This window comes from Alosa alosa, chromosome 11 (assembly GCF_017589495.1).
Source record: "Alosa alosa isolate M-15738 ecotype Scorff River chromosome 11, AALO_Geno_1.1, whole genome shotgun sequence".
Lineage (NCBI taxonomy): Eukaryota > Metazoa > Chordata > Actinopteri > Clupeiformes > Clupeidae > Alosa > Alosa alosa.
The window spans coordinates 1161418-1179395 of NC_063199.1; the positions used below are offsets into that span (position 1 = coordinate 1161418).

Genomic DNA, 17978 nt, shown 5'->3' on the forward strand with positions numbered 1-17978 from the left:
CAAAAAAAACAATAATAATTAGGGATGCACGATATATCGGCGGCCGATATATTATTGGCCGATGAAAAATGTAAAATTTCATCGTTCCGATAACAGAATTCCGGCCAATAATCTGTACCGATATTTTTTAAATCCCTAATTTCCTAAGGCCCGCCTGGCTACACTGAGCTACTTGAGCTTGGTTGGCTATACTTCCTCCTCAAAATAATGTCAGAGGTGTGGATATATTTCACCATTCTAACAAGATATGTGGATCTGCGCTGAATCTGTGCAGCCCAAAATCCTCTTGTGAATGATCCTCCGTTTAATCTAAGCAGAGCGGAGCTCAGCCTTCGTAGAGCCTTCTTGTGCTGGTGTGTTTGCATTTTACCGCGCTAGTCGGGGAAACAAATAAACAAACTCGATTGGACAAGAAGATAGTTGTATTTTGTGTTATATTTGCATTTTGTTTGCTTGGGTTTTGTATTATTACCGAGGTTAACCATTCCTGCCTTAGTTACAGACAGGTCATCATTATAAGTGATTAAAATCTTAAAAACCCCTTTCATTTCGGTTGCAGGAGGTTGTGCGCAACAGAGTAAACGGACACAAGAGACAGTCCGAGAAGTTGCAGCTTTATTCAGTTACCCGCAGTTGAAACTAAACATAACTTTCCCTCACAAACTCTGATTTGGTTGCTATAGCTTTTCCCCAGCTTATAGCAGTTCATCTGCATTGAGCGTTTACTCCATTGATATGAAAATGATTCACTGTTGCTGGCCACTCACTTGTTATGGTTATGGAGGGCTTTGAATGTCATCAACAGGATTTCAAAGTTGACCAATTGAGAGACAGGCTGTCAGTGTAGCTCTGGGCAACTAGACAGGCTAGTAAGGAAAGCTGGCTCTGTCGTGGGAGCCGAACTGGAGTGCATCACTTCAATATCAGATAAAAGGACCCTGAGCAAACTGATCAACATCTTGGACAATGAATGTCATCCACTCCACAGCACTATTATAAAGTAAAAGAGCTTGATCAGCTGGAGACTTCGCTCACTGCCATGCACAACTGAAAGGCTGAGGAAGTAATTTGTCCCCAGGGCCATTGAACTGTTCAATGCTTCACTAAAGGGAAGAGGAGAGATAGACTTCTCTGCATGTCTGTCTGCCTCTCCACCCTCTCCATGTTTGTGTACTGCCTGCCCACTACTGTTTTACTACTGTCCACAGCCTAATGTTTTACTACTGTTTTACTGCTACACTGTTTTTCATGATATATTAGCACACATGACCAATGGCTTCTGCTACAATACTGAATGGCACCCTAATTGTAGGGTGCCATTCACTATTACCTCAACCTATTCTTGCACTGACATAGTTTTTTATATTACCTTGTCTACATTATACATTACTCCCTTATTTGTCCATATTATTTATGCTGGTCTCTAGACCTTATTCTTGCACTGTTGGACTACTTTTTGACACTCTTGAGCACCTTACCATGCACACAGAATTACAGGCCCAGTCCCAGCCCTGTCACTGCAAGCGTCTCATGCTTGATCATCCTCAAGCACACTGTGGATTTTTTTAATTTAATTTATATAGTATATTTAGTATTTAGTTTTTTAGTTTTTCTTATCTTCTACTGTCTCTATTGTACATTGGAGTTTTGTTATATGTATATACTTATATTTACTCTTTCTGTTGTAAGTGCATGTTGTGTGTGATGTCTGTATGCTACTGAGACCTTGCATTTCCCCTTGGGGATCAATAAAGTATCTATCTATCTATCAGGAGAGGTGTAACATGTTGGGAGGACTTAATGCGGGTGATGATCCGTGCTGTAGAGTTTTGGATGAGTTGGAGGCGACGGATGAGTTTGTTTGGGATGCCTGCCAAGATTGCATTGCAGTAGTCGATGCAAGATGTTATAAGGGTGTTGACAAGCACTTTAGCGGAGCGTTGCGTGAGTGCAGGGTGCAATCTGGAGATGTTTCTGAGGTGAAAAAACACAGTCCGACAGACATTATTGATGTGTTTGGAAAATGAAAGGGTACTGTCAAGGATAACCCCAAGGCTCGTCACCTGTTTGGAGACGGGTATCGTGGTCTCACCAAAGGAGATTGAGGAGATACTGTTTTTTGCTAGCGTAGATATGGTGCCAATGAGTAACAGCTCAGTTTACCTACTTTAATTTCAGATTATTTCTTGTCATCCATGTCTGTATGTCATGGAGACAAGCAATGAGAGTACTGGGAGGGAGAGTGGTAGTGGGTTTGGTGGACACATAGAGTTGTGTGTCATCAGCATAGGAGTGAAAGTGGATGCCATAGTGTCTGAAGATGTTACTGAGGGGAAGGAGGTAGATGATGAAAAGAAGTAGATCCAGTACCTGTGGGTAGATGAACCCTGTGGGACTTCGTGGTGGAGGATGGAGCTTTCTGACCGGTGGTCCTGAATTTGGATACAATATGTTCATAGTTTGTGTTTTTTACCCTCTTGGGTTGCATGCTGGATGAGACATTGGGGATGTGATAGGGCTGCACGATTATGGCCAAAATGATAGTCACAATTATTTTGATCAATATTGAGATCACAATTATTCATTCATTTTAGTGACAAAAATATACATTTCCGGAAAGGTACTGGCTTGATGAAATTCATTCTGGACTCTCTATCCGACCACATAAAGACCTCGGGATACTTCGGTTTGGCTTTAGGGACCCTCTACTCACTACCACGTAAGTGTAATGTTGTTTGGAACTGTAGAAGAGGTATAAAAATAGCATTTTGTAGTGGCGAAATGACAGGCCTGCGTCACTTCCAGGCTAACGAAGTTTTGACTAAAAACGGTAACATCGAACTTTCTCAAAACACATCCGAATGACATGATTTTGTATGTACTCCCAATCATCCGTAAATTGATATAAGTGCATTTTACTCCGGATAATTCCTTTAAGGTGACACCTTTACTTGCTTTGTCAGTGCTGTCAGCCCCTCGTGCCCTTCCTACGCCCAGGAGCTCCCACTGTTCATCTCAAGCTGCAGACCATCCAGGGCCAAGAGTCTGATCTATAAGCATGCTCAGCATAAATGCAGCGCGCTCCGGTGACTCCGCTGTGGTCAGACTCTAGCACTGTCAATGTGTGCCTACCGTTGCCAATGAGGCACTGTGGAAGATGTGTTCCCAATGGTTAACGTCAAGTGAACTTCACTGAAAGTGAATGCATGTTCATGCATGTTCTCTGTATCTCTTCATCAAGCATCATCGCTTCAGAAGAATAAGTGAGGATAACTTTCTTGCGACGTGCACTTATAGGCACGGAACTACGAAAAATACGGGTTGTTGGTTCAGATCACTGATGTCACCTTAAAATGACTTCCTGGGGGGGCGCTGTGGCGCAACAGGCTACAGCGTCCATACCCTGTATGGGTCCAAGTGCTTACAGGGACCCAAGTTCGAATCCGACCTGCGGTCATTTCCCAATACCACCCCATCTCTCTCCCACTCACTTCCTGTCACTCTTCACTGTCCTGGTGGAATAAACTTAATTTACCTTCACAATTACTGAATAGCCTATGAAACCATTTGTGAAAAATGACAACTGATAAAGACATAGACTAGCATATTGTCTTAATCTAAACAATGCCAAATGAATTAATTTTATGACTGTCAGGATAATGCCATTGGTTTCCCAAGTAAGTAAGCCTCTGTCACTGCTAACATTCAAGAACTAGAACATAGACCTCCACAATGAACGTGGAACTCGACAATAAACTTTTTTTTTTACGGTCAGTAATCCATCTTGCGCAAAACCACTTTTTGGTCATGACACAATCATAAAAATAAACGTTGTTTTTGCAGTCACTGGTACAGCGTGCTGGGTCTCCATCACAGAAAAAGCACAAACTACAGGCAGAAAACCTCCGGCTCTCTGCAAAAAACCTGGAGCTCTGTCTCCAACTAGAGCAAGCAACCAAAGACGTCCCCAGATTAAAGGTATACTGTATAACCTAAAAGAGCATCTATTTACAGGTCACCAATCTACTCTTTGTTTCTCATATTTGACATATTCCTAACAGGATCAAGTGTCTGATCTCAAAGACATGTGCAATGTTCTCATAAAAGAGAAGGCTACATTGGAAACTAAATTTGAGCACATTGGCCAGGTAAATCACATATTGCTCTATGTTAATACACTTTGCCTTGTACATTATACAGCAATACAGTGACACAATTATACAGTGATTTTCTCCTTTTGTAGGCAGGTGGTAGTGGTAAAACAGTTCCTGAGCTGGAGAAGACCATTGGCCTGATGAAGAAGGTAGTGGAGAGAGTCCAGAGAGAAAATGAGGCTTTGAAGAAGGTCTCAGCTACAGGCATGCAGGAGCAGCTACGTACAATTGAGCAAGAGCATGAAAAACTAAAGGTGTGTAATATTTCCCTGTAACTAAATTAAAGGAAAACTGGTCTAACAACAACCTAGGGTCTATTTTTGTTTTGGACCAAAACGATGTCAACAACGTCTGTGCAGTTTTGAGTAACACCAGAATATGGATGTAAAACAGAATAGCATATAGGATAGCTTTTGGGGGCAACTTTGTTTGTTTACTTTGTCAAAGTAAATCACTCCCTGTAGGTGAGAGAACATGGAGAAACACTAAGTTACAGGTTCACCGTGCCATTCTAAAAGAAAAATAGCAAATTATAATAGACCTGTTCTGAGTGAGAGAAGGATCCACTTAGGTAATTGCTGAAAACAGTGGAAACTCTAGGATGTTGTTCTCCACCATTGACATGTTAGTACATCAACCATCCTTTGACACACTCAGTCAGGCATCTTCTCTAAGATGCAAAGAATTTGCAGACTTCTTCAAAAACAATGTAACTTCTATAAGGGATGCTATTGGTAACATTTAGTAGGTAATACGTTTGATAGTCAAACAATCTAGTTAATATTGTTTTCAGTATAAAGAGACTTGCCTGGCTCTTTCTTAGTTAGAAGAGGAGTTAGTGACTCCTTTTAAGACGTCTCATCCTGAAAACAAGCACATTTGTCTGCCAGTGCATTAAGTAAATTTGTCTTGATAAGACTCCTTGAAATAAGTCAAAATCTTCCTAAATTAAGTCAAAATTATCTTTCGAGAGTGCAAGGTAAGTCTCTTCATACTAAAAACAATCCCAAATAGATTGTTTGATCTTAATATAAGATTAATAACACTTGGTTAGATTTTATTTTTTGCAGTGTACTGACAAAGTCTCAATCCTTATTCTTCTAGATTTGAGTGCAGCATTCAACACCATTGATCATAACATTCTAATTCACCGCCTTGTGAAGTGGGTTGGTCTCTCTGATAATGTTCTAAACTGGCAGAGATTTTTATGTTAGTCTAGGAGGTCATGTGTCTGTAAAACATGACTTGCTTTTCGGTGTGGCCCAGGGGAGCTGTCTTGGTCCTCTGCTCTTTTCCCTATATATGCTTCCGTTAGGAAACATTATAAGTCAGCATAATGTAAACTTCTACAGCTATGCAGATGATACCCAATTATATATTTCTGTAGAGCCAACTAACCCAAATGCCCTTTGCTCCCTTATCACATAAAGCTAGATGATGACAAAACAGAGGTACTATTGGTTGGAGCAAAATCAAATCGAGCTTTTAGTGTTGCGTGGTCTGCCCGAAATTTAGCGGTCGCCCGCGGTTGTGAGTCATACATTTTTTTTTTTTTATGAAATTCGGGTCATTTGTGGGCGGGTCAGTTAAAATTACATTTTTTTTTTTTTTAAATACTTCAAGTATCACGAAAAGGCTAGCATCAATATTTAACTCATAATTGCTTTTCAAAGATATCTGTTGAAGCATACAGTGGGCAGTGCTTCGACTTGGCCAGCTTCCCTCGCGGTCCGCGCGCGGGGATCACGCGACTTTAATTTGTATTTTTCCAGTGACGCTGCAACGGCGCTGCAACAGCCGGCAGAGGTCTCAAGTGAGCAGGGTGTATCGTAAAAAGAAATGGAGCTGGAAAACCCTACACAGACTTCACTACAGACTTTAGCAGATTGGTTTAGAAATAATTTAATAGCCAGAAATATGCCTGCCCTGCCCTAATAAAGAAATATTTGGTTAACGGCGAATCCCGTTTGCAGCTGTAGAAGAAACGCAGGACAAATTAAACATTCTGTTTTTCTCCAAGTGCAACGATGATAGACAGACATCATTTGGACAAAATATAGAGCATATTAACCTCCGTTGCTCAGCCAAATGCCTTCCTGTTACGTCCTGTTATCATGGATATCACGGATCACTTCATTAGCGTTTATTTCTTTGATTATTAAAGAGTGTTTTTCATTTAAAGGCTTGACTTCGTGCTTATTCAGAAGAGCATTTAGTGCTCTCCCCAATCCCAGACGTTCACATTGCATGTTTGTTTGTAATGGATGCAACCGCGAGATACGCTTGTCATAGGCGCCGATACCGTGGGTGCTCCGTCTCTCGGGCACCCACTGAAAACATCGAGCACAATTGTTGCTGTCAATTCCCTACTTCATATACTAACCACCAATGAGAGCGTCTCTCGTATGAAAATTCCTGACACTTCCCACCTGAAGAATTAACGCAAGGCTGTCGAGTCTTCAGCCCCGAATGTTTAAAATGTATATAGCCCTGAATATCATTTTAAAAGTAGTCTGACAAAGCTTATTGTTTTGTGACATAGCTAAACACTGGTACCTCATAGAATGTCTATAACATAGCCTAGGTGGTCGCAACTCACAAAAGTAAAGCAGATAGAAAGAACTCACGCAAATCTAGCCTACAACACGCAGACAGCTTTATGCGCGGGGGAGAGAGAGCGACGCCACAAGACTGTGCTTTATGATTGTTGCCTTCTGATGGTATCTTGCTAATTCACTGAACTGCATTAGGTGACACAAATGGTATTGCCTTTATCTTATAACTCCTTGTCTGAGCGCCTACCAGGCCTATGGTTTTTAAAAGTCAGATGTTCCCTGACAAAGACATTCGAAAATTAAGAATATTTATTGACTTGAAATATACACTAATTTTTGCAAACTCCCTTCATTCAACCCTTGAAGACATCGCGGTCTGGTGCGCTATGTAGATCGTTTCTCGTACCATTTAATTTCTCAGAATTTAGGCCTACAATAACGTCAACACCAAATACATCTTTTATTTTTAGTTGATCAACCACAAAGAGTAGCATAGGCCTACTGTGCACAGTGCACTGACGACTGTAGCAGCCCAAGGTAACCAGTTGTTATAGATGAGAGGCAACCCCTTTCAGATAGCCTGGACAACATGTTACCTGTTGCCTACGTTATTAATTAATGGTAGCCTACAATAGTTAATTGATTCACGTAACATATTAGTTGGCTCAAAGAGTAGGGAATCAGGATGGAGAGAGTCACGCGTGTGTTGCTTTTGCGGGATCGAACCCAGTTTAATGCTAGTTTTCAAAACATATATTTTTTACATGTCTTTTGTCCGAGTGGCTGTAATGTAGCCGAGCGCTCATGGTGTATGAAAAGCGACTTCAAACCGCCTAAAACAACTTGTTTGTGAATGTCTGACAACTGCTGCAACGCATGCATGCAAGAAAACCAGTAGGTGGAGAAACCAGAAGGCACACAACACCGGAACGATTTTAAGGCTATTTCGCATAGGCTACTCAATGGTGCTATTTCACACGCATTATAGCGACCCCCACTCACCGGGGTTAGGTGGAAGGTGTTAATAGACGATTGGCGTAGCCAATGGGCTGTCAAAATTGCTCAAAAATGACGTTCGAATATCCCCTCTAAAATAAACACATGTATTCGAATATATTGGAATATCTAGGCTATATTATTTTATGATTATGTCAGTGACGCAGCGATCATGTCATCTGTTTTTAACTTTTTGTATGGTTATTGCTTCACAGGGGGGATCCCAAGCATCTTTCAGCCATAAGGCATTTCCTAATTCACCCGACACTGATATTCAAAATGTTGAAACTATTTCGACATAGCCTATAAGCAGTTTAATTAAATGTAATGTTAGTTGTAAACAAACGGGCATCAGACATTTGTTCCCAAGGGTCTATGAATAGTTAATCCGGCCCTGCCCCCAACGAACGCGACTTTCCACCTCTGAGACAGCTGAAAAGAAGTCTAGAGGACTCCTTTAGCAAACCACAGGCCTTTTTTTGGGCAAGCCTGCATTCGAGGCAGGCCTTCTGTTGAAGAATTTTATATAAATCCTGCGCTAACAGTAATCCTCTTACCCCCCGCTACCACAGCTGTGGATAGTGTGGAATGCTCACGCCTTTATGTCTCCTTCTTGCAAACTAGGCCTATAGCCCAACCATTTACGCCTGCAAAAAATAACAACTTGCCAGATATTCCTTCATATCTTTGGGCTTTTTTCAGCATTTTGTTCTTCCACTGGAAATGACTCTTCTACATTTGCTGCCTGCTGCATCCTTTCTGTTTGTATTGTTTAGAAAATGTTTGACATCTTGAGTTAATGCATTAAACATTGTTTGCTGGTAACCAGCCACAAATAGCCTACAGATTCTTTAGCGTCGTACATTCTCTATTCTCTCCAAAATGTGCCCGTTCTATAGGCTGGCCAAGTGTGTAATTCTCAAGTGCATAAAGCAGATGTATTTGTTTATTGTACAGAAAAATAAAATAACCTGTCAAGCAGTCAATTGACTACATTGCAGTCAATAAGTAGGGCAAATTACTTAAACCAAAGCGTGGGTCATAGTTGTCTAAGCCTCTGCTGTGAGGCCAAACCCATGAACAAAGACGCATTGATATCTGCAATAGTTTTTTTTTTTTGGCGAAACAAGCTCACAGCCGAACGAGTCATAGCACTGAAGGGAGAGGCAACTGGCATGTGATCTCCCACGGCCCAATGGATGTACAAGTTTTCTCCTGTGCCTACGATATTTAATCCAGTGTTTTGTCAAGTTGCAAAATGCTATTCGTTTTAACAAATTTTTATGATAGTATGAATTACTTTTTGTATAGGGTACTATCTTAATTGATTTATACTCAATACTTGACCAATGGCTATTGCATCTGTCTATTGAAAGTGAGAATGTGGCATGTGATCTACTGTATAGGCTTCATAAAATAAAATAAACAGATTGCTAATGGCCTACAAGTTGATCTGGGAGTGTTTTCCCGTACAATAACCACGGAGGTTAGCTTTTACTAACAGGATGCATCGTTCAATCAACCAACATGTAAGTTACGACTGTTTCCCAAAACTGTCGTACTTACATAGTACTGTAAGTTTGGACCATGATAGCTTCCAAACTTAAGTAGTCTGGACTAAGGTGGTTAATGATGTTTAGTAGCACGTGAACGGGCACCTCACCTGCACATACTTCTGTGGCGCATTGCGTTAAGGCCGGCAGATGACAGCCGCCGTTGCACAGCAGTTACCAGTCCCCTGTCCAAGAGTTCGAATCTGGGTTAAGATTTTGACAACAATATTGACATCGTTGTTTACCTAAGTTTATCTTTTGTGTAGATCATATTATCAAAATCAGAATCAGCCTTCTTGGCTTGGTTTGCGTAAACTAACAAGGACCCCGCCTTATTATTATCTGCAGGTGTGTGACTTTTACTTACGTGCACATGGCTGCAAATTGACTTTTAATTTATGTATTTTCTACCTTGGGCATTTTAAAATATGAATGTATGGTGGTTAGAAGTGTAAATATCAATTAGAAACCTAAATATATTTAAAATTATTAATTTGCAAACAAATAACTGGCGTCAGTGACGTCTTTGACATGAAGATCCCTGGAACTATGCTTCTACTAGCATTCTACCACAGGTCGAGAGGTGTAGTTGTAACTACACAACTTTACGATAGTGGTTGCGAACGTTCGTTGCTACTATGGTTTTGGGAAACACTAACGTAGTGTAACGATGCATTGGACTATGTAAGTTCCAAATATGAATGTAATTCTGCGGCATAAAGCAGATGTATTTGTTTATTGTACAGAAAAATAAAAATGACATGTCAAGCAGTCAATTGACTACATTGCAGTCAAGAAGTAGGGCAAATTAATTCTGAAACCAAAGCGTGGGTCATAGTTGTCTAAGCCTCTATAGCGTAGCCTGTTAAAAACGTCGCAGAAGCCTACCCAAGGCTACAGATTAATTCTGAACAGTTATTTCTTTACTGGCTCAATTATCACACCACTGTTTTGATTTGCGTAGTTCCGTTAACCCAACACTGACAATAATGTAGACAGCAAATTTCGATTTCCGTTACCACCGTGTAGTCAAGCCTTAAGCCATACCCAAGTAACCTAAATCGAGGTAAATCAAGCTTTTTCAGAAGGGGCAGCAGGCAGAGCGATGTACAGTGGCAGAGCAACGCACAGTGGCTGAAAGTGGTACTAAAGCTTCACGCAGCTTCACGCCTCGTAATGCGCGACTGTGGCCATTTGAAAGCGATGCCCACTGAACTTGCCACAGGGTGGAGACGGGAGAGATGGAGACAGTAAAGAAGCTGAAGACGCGAGAAGTTAAAATAATAAAGACACCCCTCCAGGAAAAGCAATATGGGAAATATTTGGAAAGATGACAGTAGTACACTTCTTGCGAAGCCATTTAAAAGTATGACAGCCACAAAACAGGCACGACCAACATACAGTAACTCGTCACAAACAGAGCACCGGTAGATTAAACCCTCCCAGCCAAACCGAGTATGTGCAATTCCCAGACCTTAGACTAGGCACAAGACCTAATGACAAGTCGTTCAGTAAAATAATATTGATACTTTGCCACCTGCCCATGTTAAACTTTTAGCCTACAGCCGTGAGCAGGCGCTCCTAACTAGCTCCTATTTAGCTAACTTGATCCCCATCAACGAACTTGGGCTACTATGGCCAATATCTTTGAAATTTAATGGTCTTGGTTTTATTAGGAATACATGAATTCTTGGTGGATTTGGGCCGCCTCAGACTCGTGGTGTGAGCGGTATCGGAGCGGAACAGTCTGACAGCCTGCATGAAGATAAGCATTAATGGTCCAATAGTAAAAGAGTGCAATTACCAAAGGGCCCTTGAAATGTTCTTTTTAAAGCCAAGGAGGATGGCTTGTAGCGTTGCTAGTTGTCAGCTCTGCCATAAGTAGTGACTGATCACATTTGCACATTTTGTTGTTTTGCACTTTCTTTTGCACTTGTTCTATAGTTTGTAAATAGTCTTTGTTAAAATTGTGCAAATTACACATATTTTTTTAAATATTTGTATACTGTTGTAAAGTTTGTTATTACTTTATTAACTGTTATTTTGAGAAGCTGGTTATTTAGTTAATATGTAGTGTTTAATAACTAATTGTTAAATGTACAGAGTCTGTAGTGTATCGCACAAACAAGATGCCAGCACCCACACCCCCCCACCCCCGTCGGACGGCAACCGATACCATTGATTCAACTTAATTTAGACATAGTAAGATTAATCTGACAATGTAATGCACTATACAGATATGTACATGAAAAAGGTCGTCATATATGGATTCCCAAGAGTCCAAGCTTTAAAATGGTGTATAATATTACTATGCTATATGCAATATAGCAATAGCAATATGGTGCATACAATTGATGTAGAATGTTGGGGGGAGGTGGGGTAGGTGTGCCATGAAAGGCACACTGTTCCATACCAGGCCCCCACACACACACACACCAAACCCCCCCCACCCCCATACACACACCATTTCATCACCCCACACACACACACACACACACACACACACACACACACACACCCCAACAACCCCTCCACCCCCACACACACACACACCTTTTTATCATCCTATACTGAAGTTCAAGACGACACCCAATTCATTACAACCTCATTTTCTTTTTCTTTTTTTTTTTGGGGGTATATATATATTTTTCACAACAGTTATAGTCTACTGGTTGGGAGTGTTTGGAAGTTACGCTTTGTGCCTAGGCTGAAGTGCCAGAAGAGAAAACATGCAAAAGAACAATACAGACTGTCAGAAACATTTACTTCCAGTCTTTTAGGGACTGATTCCTTCTCTAATTCTGGCTCAATCATGCACGACCCCATTCCTTTTTTTTTTTTTATATATATTTTTTTTTTTTTTTTTTTGGCCTTTTATGGCTTTTTTAAAGAAAGGACAGTGGAGAATGACAGGAAGCGAGCGGGAGAGAGAGTTGGGGGTGGGATCCGGAAAGGACCACAGGGCGGGGATCGAACCCGGGTCGCCGGCGTATGGTGCAGGTGCCCCAGCCAGTCGCGCCACGGCTGGGGCCACAAGACTCCATTTCTATTGAGCTATTGCTACAGTAGGCTAAACTGGCTTTGGATCATAACGTAAGCAGATCTTAAAGTGAAAGATCAGATTGCGTCGTTCATTTGTAGAGTGTTGCAAAGTGAGTAGTCATTGACTGCAAGGTAATTCATTTGTCATGTGGATGTCCAGAAAACCATGAGTGGGCGCTAAATCTGCCAAAACGAACTGTTTTTTTCTCCAGCCTATTTATAGGGTTGGAACAGGGCTTGTGAAATAACATTGGAGCATTTTTTTGAACTGACCTAAGTTGCATACCTTCTGTGTTAAAATCACACAACAAGGTAAAATGCTCCATTCCATTCTATCACCCCTTTAACTAAGTTCAAAAAAACATTACACATTGCTACTATGGAAAGGCGCTCTGCAGATAAGCTGAAGAATTTTTTACTTTTTGTAAGTCTAAAGAAAGGTTATTTAAAAGACTGTTTATGCAGTCAGGGCACTACCTTCCTCTGCACAGTAGCATAGAAGATTAATTATTTTTTTACCACTAATAAGTGTCCTGATATACTATAGTATTTCTTTTCTCTAGGGGATAATCAGTTGTAAATGCAATTCTGGTTTTACTCAAACTGCACCGATTAATGTTGTTTTAGCCTGAAACAAAAATGTACACTAATTATTATACAAAAATAGATGTTTCCTTATAAAGTGGTATAAAAAAAGGAAAGAATACTCTTTTTTAATATTATTTCTCATTATTTATATCCTAGTTTGTGTGTAGAGCGATGTCATGATATCTGTGGCTCAAGTAACAGCTTTACAGCTAATGAATTTGCAATGTCACATTTTACAAATGCATTACACATGGGAGCCATGGATATCATACCATCATAAACAGGGTAAATAATAAATGATGGGGAAAAAAGAAACATTTTGGATAGGCTTTCCCATTTTGTAAATGTTTTGAAACTGCATTATCTTTTATGTAATTGTATCATTGCCATCTCCCTCTCATAGTCGGAGTATGATAAACTCAAAGGAAAAATGCAAATGGAGTCAAGAAAAATGGGGCTGGAGAAAATTGTGATGGAAAATGACCAGTTAAGGAGAGACATTAAAAAGGTAAGGATTGTGCATCTTAACTTTTAAGATTTAGCTAAACTAATTTACCTATTTGCAATAGGTAAACTGCTTTCATACCAAGCATACAGCTTAATTATAATTTCTAATTACAGGAGGCAGAGGCAGCAGAGAAACTGAAACTGGAAAAGGCCTGTTTAGAAGTGACCAGTCAGAAGCTTCAGTTAGATCTGGATGAAGCTAATCAAAGGCTTTCTCTAGCAGAGTCTACTTCAGTAGGCGCTTTACAATCTAAGATTGTAACGAGAAACATTAAGTAATTTATAATTCACACTGAGACTTCTTTGTGAGTGTTTGATACTCAAATAACATACTATCCTTGCCAACACTAAATGCATATTAAGATTTGTCTTCATGGTATTAATAAAAGAGACCTCAGATTCAGTGTCATTTGCCGTCTTTAAACAGCCATGACACAACCATCTCCAATATATTAGAATGGCAGGCCAGTGTTAACTTCAGCCATAGAGACAGAGCATATTTACACTGCACAAATTTGAATTTCCCCTTATTGTTTAGTTGCGGATCCCCATTAGTTGACGCAGAAGCGGCAGACTAGTCTTCCTGGGGTCCAATTAAAAATCAGAACATACAAATAATAAATTATCAATCACATATTGTACATTCAAATACAGTAAGAGACTTTGCCTACAGCATTTCCTTAACAGTAATGTTAACAAAATGATAGCATTCATATGACAAAGGAAAATGAATTCGGTCACTCAAGGCTGTGCCACAGCAACCAGTGTACAGTCCTACCCAATACTCGATGCAGCTAGCGTTGTCTGACGGTCGAGTGGGTTAATGCACGTATTTCCAGAACAGGTCTGCAACTTTCGGGCAGTCCTGAGTTCAAATCCACGCAGGAGTAATGATGCAACGTTTTTCTTTAGAAATCTTTTTATTGAATCTAAGTTGTAGCTTACTACAGACAGTCGATGAGGTGTTCTGAAGTAGGCTTAGGCTGGGTGTAGGCTACTTTGAAACTTTTGCGGGGTAATGGGAGCATTTGGGACATAAGCAATGTTAAGCATAAGCTACATTAAGCTTTTTCATGTTAAGGATTTTATGTCCTTAATTTATTTATATATTTAGGCTACTTGCGCAAACCCTGTATACTTTTATTGCCATACAACAATATTGGTGGTATTTGTTGTTACATTAGCTTCAGAAAGCACCGCTTCAGAAAGCTGCACTGCTTGTGAAAGAAGGGGGTGGGGGAGGGGGGCTTGCAGCCAAGTGTCGGGAAAATGCATGCGAGCACAAACCGAGAGAACAGTGAAGGAGTGGCCGATCCCGGAGCTCCGTACAGAAAAAAGAGAGCACAAATCTGGCACAAACCGACAAAACAGCGAAGGAATTGTCAATCCAATCCAATTGCCAATCGTTTTTTGCCTTTTTTTATTCATGCCCATTACAACTATAGACTATATTACTACGAGATAGCCTATAATAGAATAGAGAAATGTAAAGTCAGGAAAGTGCTTCAGAGAATTTTGCCATGTTATCCATTGGAAAAAAAAAAGGCTACACAGTTCAAAGAGGGCTTCAACTACTAAGTTTTTCGTTTAACTATTGCTGTTACACCGTTGGAAACAGTTCAACTTAGTCAAATCAGTTCAGCATTTCATTAAAACAGAAGAGAAATTATCAGCCATCAACAACAAGCGGGACTTCATATGGATCAGATGCCAACTCAGTCAATAAGAAGGACAAAAATAAATTAATGTAATGTAAATGTAAACTAAGTGGAGGTTAGGGGAGAAGATAATGGGTTTTTTTTTTTTTGCTACAGCACATGGAAAAGAGGGCTGCTCCTCCCTATCTCACTGTCACTTTTACACCTCAGTGGCCTAGTAGCATAACAGGCAAGTACGACGCAGGCGACCAAAGTTCGATTCTTGATTGAAGCGTGAATGCATTCTGCTGATAACGTTATTTTTCGTGCAAAAGGCACATTAGGAGAAAGTCGCAAAAATTAAATAAAAAAAATGTCAATGTAAAATAGAAGCAGGAGCAGGGAGAGTTTGTACCTCCAAAATGACTCTATTGCAGAGATCAGTTCGTCTCTGCTCTTGGGTTTGGCCTTGCAGCGAATGTAACGTTTCATCGAAGCCCAGACTAGAGGAACAATATAAAGCCTGGAGCAAAACCACCAACTGGGATGGATCGAAGGGAAAGCGAGCACAGCCGCAGAATGTGAAAAACTTTATGGTCTCAACACTGCAACGAAAGTTTCCTGCTATGGGAAGGACTGCATCAATAAGATCAACGAATTCCTCCACACAACACAAAGATCTTCCCAGGGATTCAACGTGCTTTAAATGAAGAACGTAGAATGTAGAATGTTCATTATTTCAATAAACACGTTTTCTCTGAAGCACTTTCCCGACTTCACCTTTCTATAAGCATATTATGGACATAGGGGTAGAAAATGGGATTTAACTAAACAAATATAACTAAGTAAACTGATTGTGTACTCTACAGTAGGCTATGTTCTCCCTCTCAGGCTGTACAGTAGGCCTATTGAAAGTAGGCTAATGAGCTTAGACACAGAATAGACACATTAGCGCTTTCAGCCTAATGACTTTCACACATGATTTGAATGATTTACAGTAGACACATTAGCACTCCACATGTAGAGACTGCAGAATACAATGTGTAAATGGTGTTCAATGATTTGCCAATATAATAGTCTTCTGCTGGGTTGCATGTAGTAGTGTTAATTTTGTCACCTATTTTTAATTTAGTCTTAGTCTTGTGACGAAATGTCCTTTTTAGTCTTTGTCATATTTAGTCATTCAAATATCATTTTTGTTAGTCAAGTTTTAGTCGACTAAAAGTCTCGTCATTTTAGTCTAGTTTTAGTCAAAAGAAAACTAAAGGTATCTTAGTCTTAGTCAGTTTTAGTCAACACATTTTCGTCTTTTTTTTTATAACAAATTATTTCTGATTACCATTTGAGTCAAATAGTGTTTCACACATCTCAATTTTCCAACAATATTGTGTGTCCACAGGGCTACTCGTCTGTTATAATTACTCATTCTGATTTTTTGTCAGTCAGTATGTTTACATGCACAGGTAAGTCGAGCTACAGTTATAGCTCGGCTGGGATTTGACCATAGACAGTAAAAGATTTGACTGGACCACTGTAGACCAGTGTTTCTCAAAGTGTGGTCCGGGGATCACTGGTGGTCCGCAAGCTATCCCAAGTGGTCCGCGAGCAGACGTGGTAAAATATAATATAGATGAGTTGTTTGCAATATTGAACCAACTTGTATGTAAAAACAGTTCTGCAACACTGTCTATGTAAGATATGCCAGTTTAAATCATACAGTATGAATCCACACAATAAGCAAAGTGCAAAGACAATAAGCAAGGTGGTTCAGTGAGTAGGCCTATTGTGTAGACTAATTATAGGCTACTGTTGAAGTAGGTATAATCTTTTTTTTTTTTTAGCTAGGGTTAGTTAAGTGGTCCTGAAACTGAAAAAGTTTGAGAAACACTGTCAGTAGGCCAAAATATTAATGTTTTACTCCACCTCGCTAGATGGCGATATGCGCCCAAACACAACACATTCCCCAAACAGACTCTCCATCTTATCCATAGCTAACTTGCTAGCAAACTTTCCATATTAGCTTACGTGCTAGCAAACTTTGCATCATCAGTCTAACTAGTTAAATAGTTGACATTACATGATGAACGTTTTCGTATGGACATTCTGGGGGATGTTAATTTGTATGAGAGAAGCTTCAACTTCTGGGTATGTAGCATTGTGGCATAAAGCTTAGGTAGTTAGCTTGCTAACTCTGGCAGAAATCTCCAGTGTTCTTGTTCCATGTAGTTTCGTGTTGCAGCCACAGGGTTGCAGCAACAGCACGACTAGTTTACAGGAAAGCTGTTTAGCATTATGAACAGCTAGATATTCTTCTCTTCTCTAGTCTTCTCATTTTGTAGACGAAAATGAAGAGAGATTTTATCTTAGTTTTTATTTCATGCAAAACATTTTAGTCTCGTCTTTTTTAGGTCAACAATAATGCATCTTAAGATAGTCTTAGTCAGTGTTTCAGGACATTACTGCCGTCTCGTCATCGTCTCGTCTTAGTCATGAAAAAAAAGGTCGTTGACGAACATATTTCCTCTTGTGTCGTCTGACGAAATTAACACTAGCATGTAGCCTACTGTACATGTTTTCAGCCTTTATTGGTTAAATGACCATTTTCATTACGAAAATATTTTTAAAACTCAGTGTCATTCAGACTCAACCTTCTTGTTGCTTGCTTGGTGCTTTGATATCTTTTTCGTTGTCGTTTGAATGTCGGCAAGCAGGCATATTGCGGTTGCAATTTAAGTGAAATTTCTACAATATCCCAACCTATCCCACTCTGATATTTATAGAGTTAAGATAAATTCTTATTTCAATTTTGGGTTCGGCAAAGGACGTTTTTTGGCTTTTTTATTCATGCCCATTACAACTATGCTTATCCGCTTTGACTTAAAGCATCCGTCTCTGGTGTCCAGTCTCCAAGTGTCTCATGCACTATCGTTACACTATCAAATCTAT

General features: G+C 40.0%; 1 protein-coding gene across 1 annotated transcript in view; it reads left to right on the forward strand.

Annotated features, from left to right (window-relative positions):
• cep290 (centrosomal protein 290) overlaps positions 1–13799 on the forward strand; it is a gene marked incomplete in the record, with an annotated part of 207938 nt that extends 194139 nt beyond the window's left edge. Inside the window, 5 exon segments of the mRNA XM_048256361.1 lie at positions 3844–3978; positions 4062–4148; positions 4244–4408; positions 13292–13396; positions 13510–13799. Of these exon segments, the coding sequence (XP_048112318.1) occupies positions 3844–3978; positions 4062–4148; positions 4244–4408; positions 13292–13396; positions 13510–13674 (657 nt within the window).
• Positions 13800–17978: the final 4179 nt, after the last annotated feature.